At 43.3% G+C, this 13,058-nt stretch overlaps 1 protein-coding gene across 1 annotated transcript; it reads left to right on the plus strand.

Moving 5' to 3' along the window:
* The first annotated feature begins 2,170 nt into the window (after window positions 1-2,170).
* On the plus strand, window positions 2,171-12,688 carry LOC111950619 (reticulon-3). Its single transcript, XM_023968352.2, has 7 exons — window positions 2,171-2,432; window positions 7,156-7,363; window positions 7,531-7,669; window positions 8,355-8,424; window positions 11,772-11,818; window positions 11,915-11,973; window positions 12,252-12,688. Exons 1-7 carry the CDS (start codon window positions 2,354-2,356, stop codon window positions 12,298-12,300), a joined length of 651 nt encoding a protein of 216 aa, XP_023824120.1. The 5' UTR covers window positions 2,171-2,353; the 3' UTR covers window positions 12,301-12,688.
* Window positions 12,689-13,058: the final 370 nt, after the last annotated feature.

Consider the following 13,058-nt stretch of genomic DNA (forward strand, 5'->3'; position numbering starts at 1 on the left):
TTGTAGAGAAAAAAAACACTAATACCTGTCTCATATAAACTGGGGTGGGAAATACTCTGTAGGGTCTCTACTAACCAAATATGTGTCGTTTTGGAGGGGGACTATGTCATGCATATCCTGCAACACTCCATAGCCCCCAATACAATAATACACTGCAACTTTTTTTGTCAATATGTATCCATGTACAGTCTATTACAGTGCATTGCATTGGGGTATAGGGGAGGCGGAGTGAAAATCCAGCATGCGGCCGTGCAACATAGTCCTCCTCCAAAACTAACAATTTTTGGTTAGTAAAGACACTACTGAGTATTTCCCACTCCACTTTTATCTGGGACAGGTAGAAAAGCAGGGGTGCAATTTTCATTGGTGACATGGCCACACATTCTGAAATTGCATTTTTGTCCCCCACCAGTTTTATAATTGCACTGTGATACACAACGTCTGTCCTCGGGTTGCAACACTCACTACCGAGTTCCAAACTGCCTCCGGAAGCAACGTCAACACAAGAGCTGTTCGTGAAATGGGTTTCCATGGCCGAGCAGCTGTACACAAGCCTAAGATCACCATGTGCAATGCCAAGTGTCGGCTGGAGTGGTGTAAAGCTTGCTGCCATTGGACTCTGGAGCAGTGGAAACGTGTTCTCTGGAGTGATGAATCACGCTTCACCATCTGGCAGTTCGACGGACGAATCTGGGTTTGGCGGATGCTAGAAGAACGCTACCTGCCCGAATGCATAGTGCCAACTGTAAAATTTGGTGGAGGAGGAATAATAATCTGGGGCTGTTTTTCATTGTTAGTTCCAGTGAAGGGAAATCTTAACGCTACAGCATACATTCTAGACGATTCTGTGCTTCCAACTTTGTGGCAAAAGTTTGGGGAAGACCCTTTCCTGTTTCAGCATGACAAATCCCCCGTGCACAAAGCGAGGTCGATACAGAAATTGTTTGTTGAGATCAGTGTGAAAGAACTTGACTGGCCTGTACAGAGCCCTGACCTCAACCCCATCGAACACCTTTGGGATGAATTGGAACATGTCCACATCAGGGGAGATACCTATTTAGGCAATCCCTAGCTGCTGGATTGCTCAGTCCTGGCCCCGGGGGTCTGACGTACTGTGGGTTGTCACTCTGGCCTTGGCCTAACACACCTGAAACCAATAATGAGGGTTTCACTAAGATTCTAAAGCTGAGTGGGGTGTGTTGGGTAGGGGAGCTGCACGGCCATGGACCACTAGGGACAGGACGGGGTGACCCATCTATGTTGTGTGCAAGTAAGAAGAGCTCTACAGTACTATTTGGCTTATGATATGAATTATATGGAGGATATACTGTTTCTGTGTGTTAATGTGTAGGAGGTGTATGTGTGTTTTTACTCAACTTTGATTTCCAAACCTTTCCCTTGAAACATAAAAAAAAAATAGATGAGAAGGAAGTTGTGTTGGGGTGAGAGTTGAGTCATTGACTAGACTGGTGGGGGTCGGGCGTGCAAGTGGCTCTGGATGGCTGGGTGGTCTGGATGAAATTTGATATAGAGAATGTCTTAATAAAGACAATCAAAAGTTAAGTATTTTTACTTTATTTGTAAGAGTTGTTCATTTGTTAGGTTATTGGTTAAATGTGCAGCACAATATTGATTACTTAATTATCATGGATGTAGTTCAGTCTTATCAATCACTTAAAGATATTTAATAATGGTCTCTTACCTAGCTTGATGACAGTGGGCATTTTGGTGACTTTTTGTTGTTCTAAATAGAAATGGCTAGAAGGGCTATGGGTCATATTATATTGTGTAGACATTCAGGAAATTAGCTTTAGATGCCCCTAAAATGGGAGGACCCTCAGACTCCCCGCAAAGTTATGTCCCCCTCACTTCTAAAACCAAAGTTGCACCCCTGTAGAAAGGTGTTCTCTTTACAGCCCAATGTTCTCAACATACTAGTGTCAAAATTGTATTTTTCCATTATTGGTAAAAAATAATAATAATTTTAAAACCATATTTTTACATTTGTTTTCAAAAAGTACTTATGGCTTTTTCTTTTTGTCACAATAAAATTGGCCATTGCTTAAATTACATTTTTCAATCCACATTGCAGTTTTGAAATTTCGGGGTTTTATTTTGAAAGTTTCGTCATTACCATATGAACGTGACGTCATCATTTGTGCTTGTGCCAGAATACTAGACAGAAAAAACATTTCCAAAACGACCAACGGGCGCGAAGAGTCAACTGAGCATCCATCTGTCATCCATAAAAAAAAGAGAGAGAATTTGGAGGACTTTGACCAGAACATACGTAGCTACGCAAATCGAATTTACTACGTTTATTTTGGTTGTTTCGTTAGAAAGCATCACAAAAATGGCAGATCCGACGACACAGTCTGCCCAGATTTCGTCAGCTATGAACGCTTCATCGACCAAAGAATCCACATATTACGGTATGACATTATTTTTTAAAGCGTTTTTGTGTTGAATGCAAACATTTTGACTTAGTTCGAGCTCAGTTCAACCACCCTTGTATACATCGATGCAAGTTCGAACAATTGACGTGAGGGAAGATTTACTCGTTTGAGCAACAGTGCGTCTGACAGCAAGCTGGCTGACCTAGCAGCTAACTAACGTTAGCAATTTCACAACAGGACACACATGTTGGCTAGCTAAGTAGAATAAAAGACACCAATAACTAGCTAGCTATAGATAACGCCCTCTATATTTCGTTTAGCAGTGTTGCGAAATGCCCATACCATAAATAATTGGACCGTTTAAGACCAAAGGAAGGAAGCCTTTGTATATTCGAGTAACTGACGTTAACTCACAATAGGTCGTTTGTTCACTCAGCTGATCTCTGACCAGTGTTATTAGCAATGTAAGGTAACTATTGTATTTCCAATGTGTTGCAAGCTAACTAATACACTACCTACTTACTGAGGCTAAAGCTGCAAGCTTATTCAAATAAAATATGACTAACATTAGCTGAAAGACTACTTACTGACTGTAACGTTATACTGCCACATTCATAAGTCAGACTCCTATGGATACGTGTGAGATGCCTAACTAGATTGGGAAGAGCACACGCCCCTATTCGAATGTTTCTAATAATCACCCTGCCTAAAATTGGTTGAGCAAAAGCATGGTTATCAGCCTTTTGCTTTAACAATAATCAAAACCAACCTTGTCAGGTCAGTGATTTCCTGTGGGGAAATAAGGATGCGTTCCCTGTTCTGGTTTTTAGGCCACCTTTTGTTATACCATTCACCTTTAGTTGTGTACAAGATCATGACTTATTACGTGTAGGTGAAATATGTAATTGATGTAGCCTAGTCCTTTCTGAACTGGCATCATATTCACAGGTGAGGGGCCTTTTTAATTATTTTATTTATTTCACCTTTATTTAACCAGGTAGGCCAGTTGAACAAGTTCTCATTTAGAACTGCGACCTGGCCAAGATAAAGCAAAGCAGTGCGACCAAAAACAACAACACAGAGTTACATGGGATAAACAAGCGTACAGTCAATAACACAATAGAAAAATATATGTACAGTGTGTGCAAATGTAGTAAGGGAGGGAGGTAAGGCAATAAATAGGCCATAGTGGTGGAATAATTACAATTTAGCATTAACACTGGAGTGTTAGATGTGCAGATGATGTGCAAGTAGAGATACTGGGGTGCAAGAGAGCAAAATAAATAACAATATGGGGATGCGGTAGTTTGTGGGCTATTAACAGATTGGCTGTGTACAGGTGCAGTGATCGGTAAGCTGCTCTGTCAGCTGATGCTTAAAGTTAGTGAGGGAGATATGTCTCCAGCTTCAGTGAATTTAATTTTTAATTAAAAAAAAATGCAATTCGTTCCAGTTATTGGCAGCAGAGAACTGGAAAGAAAGGCGGCCAAAGGRGGAGTTGGCTTTGGGGATGACCAGTGAAATATACCTGCTGGAGCGYGTGCTACGGGTGGGTGCTGCTATGGTGACCAGTGAGCTGAGATAAGGCAGGGCCAAAGTCAAAGATTGGTAGGATAGTCAGTTTTACGAGGGTATGTTTGGCAGCATGAGTGAAGGATGCTTTGTTGCGAAATAGGAAGCCGATTCTAGATTTAATTTTGGATTGGACATGCTTAATGTGAGTCTGGAAGGAGATTTTAGTCTAACCAGACACCTAGAATATGCGGACAACTACAAATACCTAAGTCAGAACCATCCAGAGTAGTGATGCTGGATAGGCGGGCAGGTGTGGGCAGCGATCGGATGAAGAGCATGCATTTAGTTTTACTTGCATTTAAGAGCAGTTGAAGGCCACGGAAGGAGAGTTGTATGGAATTGAAGCTCATCTGGAGGTTAGTTAACACAGTGTCCAAAGAAGGGCCAGAAATATACAGAATGGTGTCGTCTGYGTAGAGGTGGATCAAAGAATCACCAGCAGCAAGAGCGACATCATTGATGTATACAGAGAAGAGTCGGCCCGAGAATTGAACCCTGTGGCACCCCCATAGAGACTGCCAGAAGTCCGRACAACAGGCCCTCCGATTTGACACACTGAACTCTGTCTGATAAGTAGTTGGTGAACCAKGCGAGGCAGTCATTTGAGAAACCAAGGCTGTTGAGTCTGCCGGTGAGAATTTGGTGATTGACAGAGTCGAAAGCCTTGGCCAGGTCGTTGAATACAGCTGCACAGTATTGTCTCTTATCGATGGCAGTTATGATATCGTTTAGGACCTTGAGCGTGGCTGAGATGCACCCATGACCAGCTCTGAAACCAGATTGCATAGCAGAGAAGGTACGGTGGGATTCGAAATGGTCGGTGATCTGTTTGTTAACTTGGCTTTTGAAGATTTTAGAAAGGCAGGGTAGGATAGATATAGGTCTGTAACAGTTTAGGTCTAGAGTGTCTCCCCCTTTTTAAGGGGGGATGACCGCAGCAGCTTTCCAATCTTTGGGGATCTCAGACCATACGAAAGAGGTTGAACAGGCTAGTAATAGGGGTTGCAACAATTTCGGCAGATAATTTTAGAGAGGGTCCAGATTGTCTATCCCAGCTGATTTGTAGGGGTCCAGATTTTGCAGCTCTTTCAGAACATCAGCTATCTGGATTTGGGTGAAGGAGAAATGGGAGAGGCTTGGGCAAGTTGCTGTGGGGGGTGCAGGGCTGTTGACCGGGGTAGGGGTAGCCAGGTGGAAAGCATGGCCAGCTTATGGCCAGAAAAATGCTTATTGAAATGATCAATTATCGTGGATTTATCACTGGTGACAGTGTTTCCTAGCCTCAGTGCAGTGGGCAGCTGGGAGGAGGTGCTCTTATTCTCCATGGGCTTTACAGTGTCCAAKAACTTTTTGGAGTTTGTGCCACAGGATGCACATTTCTGTTTGAAAAAGCTAGCCTTTGCTTTCCTAACTGCCTGTGTATATTGGTTCCTAACTTCCCTGAAAAGTTGCATATCGCGGGGGCTATTCGATGCTAATGCAGTACGCCACAGGATGTTTTTGTGCTGGTCAAGGGCAGTCGGGTCTGAAGTGAACCAAGGGCTATATCTGTTCCTGGTTCTACATTTTTTGAATGGGGCATGCTTATTTAAGATGGTGAGGAAAGCACTTTTAAAGAATATCCAGGCATCCTCTACTGACGGAGTGAGGTCAGGATACCCGGGCCAGGTCGATTCAGAAAGGCCTGCTCGCTGAAGTGTTTTAGGGAGCGTTTGACAGTGATGAGTGGTGGTCGTTTGACCGCAGACCCATTCCGGACGCAGGCAATGAGGCAGTGATCGCTGAGATCCTGATTGAAAACAGCAGAGGTGTATTTAGAGGGCAGGTTGGTTCGGATGATATCTATGAGGGTGCCCGTGTTTATGGATTTGGTGTTGTACCTGGTAGGTTCATTGATCATTTGTGTGAGATTGATGGCATCAAGCTTAGATTGTAGGATGGCCGGGGTGTTAAGCATGTCCCAGTTTAGGTCACCTAACAGCACGAGCTCTGAAGATAGATAGGGGGCCATCCATTCACATATGGTGTCCAGGGCACAGCTGGGGGCAGAAGGTGGTCTATAGCAAGCGGCAATGGTTAGACTTGTTTCTGGAAAGGTGGATTTAGAAGTTGAAGCTCAAATTGTTTGGGCGCAGACCTGGATAGTATGACAGAACTCTGCAGGCTCTCTGTAGTAGATTGCAACTCCGCCCCCTTTGCCAGTTTTGTCTTGTCGGAAAATGTTGTAGTTAAGGGTGGAAATTTCAGGATTTTTGATGGTCTTCCTAAGCCAGGATTCAGACACGGCTAGGACATCCGGGTTGGCAATGTGCGCTAAAGCATTGAATAAAACAAACTTAGGGAGGAGGCTTCTATTGTTAACATGCATGAACCCAAGGTTTTTACGGTTACAGAAGTCGACAAATGAGAGCGCCTGGGGAATGGGAGTGGAGCTAGGCACTGCAGGGCCTGGATTAACCTCTACATCACCAGAGGAACAGAGGAGTGGGATAAGGGTATGGCTAAAGGCTATAAGAACGTACTCGTCTAGTACGTTCGGAACAGAGTAAAAGCAGCAGGTTTCTGGGCACGGTAGAATAGATTCAAACCATAATGTACAGACAAAGATATGGTAGGATGTGAATACAGTGTAGGTAAACCTATGCATTAAGTGACGAGCGAGATATTGTCTCTAGAAACATAATTTAAATCAGGTGAGGTCATTGCATGTGTGGGAGGTGGAACTAAAGGAGGAGAGGAGGAGGAGGAGGAGGAGGAGATGCACTGCAGTACTTAATGCAGCTGGTGGCCACACCAGATACTGACTTACTTTTGATTTTGACCCCTCTTTTGTTCAGGGGCACAGTATTCCATTTCTGTTAGTCACATGTCTGTGGAACTTGTTCAGTTTGTCTCAGTTGTTGAATCTTATGTTCATACAAATATTTACACATGTAAAGTTTGCTGAAAATAAACACAGTTGACAGTGAGAGGACGTTTCTTTTTTGCTGAGTTTTTTTTAATATATATATATAACTCTTTTCTTTTAATTTGACATGCTCCTATGAACTTCACATGTTGGTGCTCRGGGTCCTTTTTAATGGAAATGCCCATTTTATAAATGAGATCTGTGATCGTCCAAACGTTAGGTTTTGCTTGATAAATAATCCTGCTCCCTCCTGTTTGTCCCTCGTCCTTCCTCAAGTGTTGGAGCTGGTGTACTGGCGGGACCCRAAGAAGTCTGCGGTGGCCTTTGGCATGTCCCTGCTGGTCCTTCTGTCCCTGGCTACCTTCAGCGTCATCAGTGTGGTCTCCTACCTGCTGCTGGCACTGCTCTGTGTCACAATCACCTTCCGCGTCTACAAGTCTGTCATTCAGGCAGTGCAGAAGTCTGAAGAGGGCCACCCCTTCAAGTACGACAGCTCAGTTTGGGATATGATGGGAGAACAAGGATATATTCTTAGTAATACACAAGGCACATTGAACTTTACCCCTTGGAGTCATTGTCTGATTTGAGTCGTTGTAGTTTAAGCTTMATTTAGTTTGTTTGGTGATGATGGTAAATCTTTGTCTCCCTCAGGGCTCTGATGGAGAAGGACCTGACCGTTCAGCCTGAGATTTTCCGTAAATATGTGGATGTGTGTCTGACCTATGTGAATCGTGCCATCAAACAGGCCAGGCACCTGCTGCTGGTGGAGGACCTGGTGGATTCACTTAAGGTACTCACTTAAGAACTCACTCTTGAAAAACGATCTGGCCTTAAGAGTCTTGGTCCATATATACTGTGGTCACCTTCTGTGCTGTTGGCGATATGTTTTCACAACACTGAAGTCCACCCTATTGTGCATTGAAACGGCTGGCTAAGAAAGCCTGAAAAGCCGKCATGTGATGAGGACTGGCAGAGAGAGGAATACCTGGCTGATGCTCAAATTAGGGATTAAGAGTTTATCAGATGAAGAAAGGAGTGKATTACACAGCTGAAGGCAGCCAGTGTGTGGTATCCTAACAAGTTTTTATAAAGGCTACATATTATGGGATGCTCATTATATTTTCCTTTYTTTCAAATAGATAAAAAACATGAGCTGGCGCACACCCAGAATAATAGTTTGTGTGGAGGTGYTGGCTAACGGCGAATAAACTAAGTCGCACAYTCCATGTATRAACTCCCAGCAATTTAATGGGTATTTACCAACGTTTCGGCATGACTGTGTTTATACGTSGAGTGTGCGACTTTCTTTATTTTGATAGTTGAACCTTTTTTTCAAACACACAATGTTAGAATTTCGACGATAATTACATTGATCTATAGAGAGGCCAAGGAAAATGCAGGCCTTATGCTTGTCATGGTATTTAGCGATATAGTGTGGTGGTGGTCTGAAATGTCCTGGTCCCTCTCTGTTGCAGCTGGCCGGTTTCATGTGGCTGATGACTTACGTGGGCGCCGTCTTCAATGGCATCACTATCCTGATACTGAGTAAGACACTCCCGTCTTTGCTTTATGTCTGTCACAAAACAGTGTGGTGCACCCAGTCACTTTATGTTCATGATAGTCTGTTTTTAGTATTCTCTAGGAACCTAGACTTATCATGGTGTTTCATTCAACTATTGGTGTTGCGTTGTTTTTACGTATCTGCAGTCCTGCCTAAAATGTTGTCCCTTATGGGATAAATAAAGTATTTCGAATTGAAACAATCAGACCTGTGTTTACACTAAAGAGTGGTGGGGGGGGGGGGTCTGAATGGTGTATAGTAGACATGGTTTAAGTTGCCTCGTGAGATCCTGTGCAGTACTGCTGTAATAAATTGCTCTTTTAAACGGTTTGAAAGTATTCAATGAATAGCGTTGTGTTAAACTATCATGTTAGAGGTGTGTCCAACGCTACACTACATGGCCAAAAGTATGTGGAATTGTGGATACCATTTTCAAATGAGTGKATTYGGCTATTTCAGCCACACCCGTTGCTGACAAGTGTATAAAATCGAGCATACAGCCATGCAATCTCCATAAATAAACATTGGCAGTAGAATGGCCTGTTCTGACGAGCTCAGTGACTTTCAATGTGGCACCGTCATCGGATGCCACCTTTCTAGCAAGTCAGATCCTCAAATTTCTGCYCTGATAGAGCTGCCCCGGTCAACTGTAAGTGCTGTTGTTGTGAAATGGAATCGTCTAGCAGCAGCAACAACGACTCAGCCGCGAAATGTTAGGCCACACAAGCTGTACAGTCGTGGCCAAAAGTTGAGAATGACACAAATATCAATTTTCACAAAGTCTGCTGCCTCAGTTTGTATGATGGCAATTTGCATATACTCCAGATTGTTATGAAGAGTGATCAGATTAATTGCAATGTCCCTCTTTGCCATGCAAATGAACTAAATCCCCCCAAAAAACATTTCCACTGCATTTCAGCCCTGSCACAAAAGGACCAGCTGACATGTCAGTGATTCTCTCGTTAACACAGGTGTGAGTGTTGACRAGGACAGGGCTGGAGATCACTCTGTCATGCTGATCGAGTTCGAATAACAGACTGGAAGCTTCAAAAGGAGGGTGGTGCTTGGAATCATTGTTCTTCCTCTGTCAAACATGGTTACCTGCAAGGAAAGATGTGCCGTCATCATTGCTTTGCACAAWGAGGGCTTCACAGGCAAGGATATTGCTGCCAGTAAGATTGCACCTAAATCAACCATTTATCGGATCTTCAAGGAGAGGGGTTAMATTGCTGTGAAGAAGGCTTCAGGGCACCCAAGAAAGTCCAGCAAGCGCCTCCTAAAGTTGATTCAGCTGCGGGATCGGGGCACCACCAGTACAGAGCTTGCTCAGGAATGGCAGCTGGCAGGTGTGAGTGCATCTGCACGCACAGTGAGGCGAAGACTTTTGGAGGATGGCCTGGCCTGCAAAAGGTACAGAAATTGGACTGCTGAGGACTGGGGTAAAGTCCTTTTCTCATGAATCCCCTTTCCGATTGTTTGGGGCAAAAAAGCATGCCCGGAGAAGACAAGGTGAGCGATACCATCAGTCCTGTGTCATGCCAACAGTAAAGCATCCTGAAACCATTCATGTGTGGGGTTGCTACTCAGCCAAGGGAGTGGGTTCACTCACAATTTTGCCTAAGAACAAGAACACAGCCATGACTGAAGAATGGTACCAACACATCCTCAGAGAGCAACTTCTCCCAACCATCCAGGAACAGTTTGGTGACGAACAATGCCCTTTCCAGCATGATGGAGCACCTTGCCATAAGGAAAAAGTGATAACTCACACGGAACCCAAACCGGCTGCTCGCGTGCGCCATCGTGATAAATATATTTTGTCCCCCTACACCAAACKCATTCACAACACGCAGGTTAAAATATCAAAACAAACTCTGAACCAATGACATTMATTTGGGGACAGGTCGAAAAGCATTACACATTTATGGCAATTTMGCTAGTTAGCTTGCACTTGCTAGCTAATTTGTCCTATTTAGCTAGCTTGCTGTTACAAGCAAATTTGTCCTGGGATATAAACATTAGGTTGTTATTTTACCTGAAATGCACAAGATCCTCTACTCCGACAATTAATCCACACATAAAAACGGTCAACCGAATCGTTTCTAGTTCTCTCCTCCTCCCAGGCTTTTTCATCGTTTAAATTATATGGTGATTGGCATCTAAACTTTCATTGTATTACCACGACAACCGGCAACAGTTCGTCTTTCAATCACCCACGTGGGTATAACCAATGAGAAGATGGCACGTGGGTACCTGCTTCTATAAACCAATGAGGAGATGGGAGAGGCAGGACTTGCAGCGTGATCTGCGTCAGAAATGTTTTTATTTTAGCTCTTGGCAACGCATACGCTCGCGAGCAGTGTGGGGGCATAGATTCCTTTAAAAAAATGTGCGACGCGAGCGGTGTAGTCAGGGTATAAGTGGCTCGGGGAACAAAAYATCGATATTTTGGGTCCATGGCCAGGAAACTCCCCAGACCTTAATCCCATTGAGAACTTGTCAATCCTCAAGAGGCGGGTGGACAAACAAAAACCCACAAATTCTGACAAACTCCAAGCATTGATTATGCAAGAATGGGCTGCCATCAGTCAGGATGTGGCCTAGAAGTTAATTGACAGCATGCCAGGGTGGATTGCAGAGGTCTTGAAAAAGAAGGGTCAACACTGCAAATATGACTCTTTGCCTCAACTTCATGTAATTGTCATTAAAAGCCTTTGACACTTWTGAAATGCTTGTAATTATACTTCAGAAATTCCATAGTAACATCTGACAAAAATATCTAAAGACACTGAAGCAGCAAACTTTGGAAATTRAYAYWWRTRTYATTCTCAAAACAGGCCACAACTGTAGACGATTCTGTGCTTCCAACTGTGGCAATAGTTCGGGGAACACCCTTTCCTGTTTCAGTATGACAATGCCTCCGTGCACAAAGCGAGGCCCATACAGAAATGSTTTGTCRAGATAGGTGTGGAAGACCTTGACTGGCCTGTACAGAGCCCTGAACTCAACCCCATCGAACACCTTTGGGATGAGTTGGAATGCCAACTGCGAGCCAGGCCTAATCGCCCAACATCAGTTCCCGACCTCACTAATGCTCTTGTGGCTGAATGGCAGCAAGTCCCTGCCGCAATGTTCCAATATATAGTGGAAAGCGTTCCCAGAAGAGTGGAGGCTGTAATGGCAGCAAAGGGGGGAACAACTCCATATTTAATGCTCATGATTTTGGAATGAGGTGTTTGACGAGCAGGTGTCCACATACTTTTGGCCATGTAGTGTATCTGGAAACCTTAGAAACGACATAGTTGACCGGCGTCCACTCTCTCATTGACAGCTGATATCATCTTCTTCAGCACGCCTCTGGTTTATGAGAGAAATAAAGTGAGTGTGAATGGAMGCAGTTTTTATTTGGCATACAATTACTAATGTTTGTTATCAACCTGTGTGCTTGTTGGTTAACAATTGTTCTTTTTTCAGACTCAGATCGATAAATACATTGAACTGATTCGCACCAGAGTTGAAGTCACACTTGCAAAGTAAGGGCATTCTTTTTCTAATCATCAATGTGTAGATGAGGTGAAATCACAGAACACACACTTTTCAGTTTTTCGGCAGTATAAGTGGACGTTTTACCTTTGGAGTCATGGCATGAAGGAACACAGCATCAGTACCTTCATGATCAACTGTCTTGGTGGGACCATTAAAARGATTTGTCTTTGTCCAGATACAATATGACATCTAATGTATCAGTGTATATAAAGGTGAAAGGCCAGCCTTATTCTAGTACAGTATTATAATTTTTTTCCCTTTTCAGGCTTCAAGATAAACTCCCTGGGGCAGTAAAGCGCACCAAAGCAGAGTGATGGTCCATGAACCCTATTCAACAACTAATCTCTATCACTTCTACTGCGACTCCAGTCCTACACAGCGTCAAACTAGTGGCAAAGTCATCGCTMAATATTCAATGTACCGTAACTAACTTGCATAGGGTGCAATGCTTGTRTTTTGTTGTTGGAGCCATCCACATTCTGTACATTGTCTCTTGWTCTTCAAAGACCATGTACTCCTTAACATATGATTCCTGTTTGAACCGGGGGGGGGTTTAAGTCAGGGGAATCGGTGATTAACTTTTTAATTATTTCAAGGATACAGAATGGTGTACTCTAATCTGTTTTGAGGAGAAAATTCTTTGTAGTTTTGTACATTTTCACAAAATAAATCATTTTTACTTTATGAAAGAACATAACTTAAGCTCTTGGTGTGCGTTTTCTGAATTGTTGAAGTTTCTGAGGCACTAAACCTTTTCAGCATCTCAGTTCATCCTAAAGACACTTGGTATCTGCACTGCACTGAGTATTTTGTAAGTAATTCATCAAACTTGAAATAAAAATGAAGGAAACTCAAAAAAAAAAAAAAGCTCTCATGTGTCATGATTGATCCAGTTTTGTGTGTATGAGCTGAGGAAACAGAGTTAGAGTATCAAAGCAAAGCCATACACAGATGTTCCAAACTTCAATATGGCTGCATTAGCATTTGCCCAATTTATTTGCAAAAGAGCAGCCTAAGAGGGTTAGACAAGCAAACATTGATTGCGTAAGTAGGCTACATATGCCAAAATCCC

This window comes from Salvelinus sp. IW2-2015, linkage group LG23, assembly GCF_002910315.2.
Source record: "Salvelinus sp. IW2-2015 linkage group LG23, ASM291031v2, whole genome shotgun sequence".
Classification (NCBI taxonomy): domain Eukaryota; kingdom Metazoa; phylum Chordata; class Actinopteri; order Salmoniformes; family Salmonidae; genus Salvelinus; species Salvelinus sp. IW2-2015.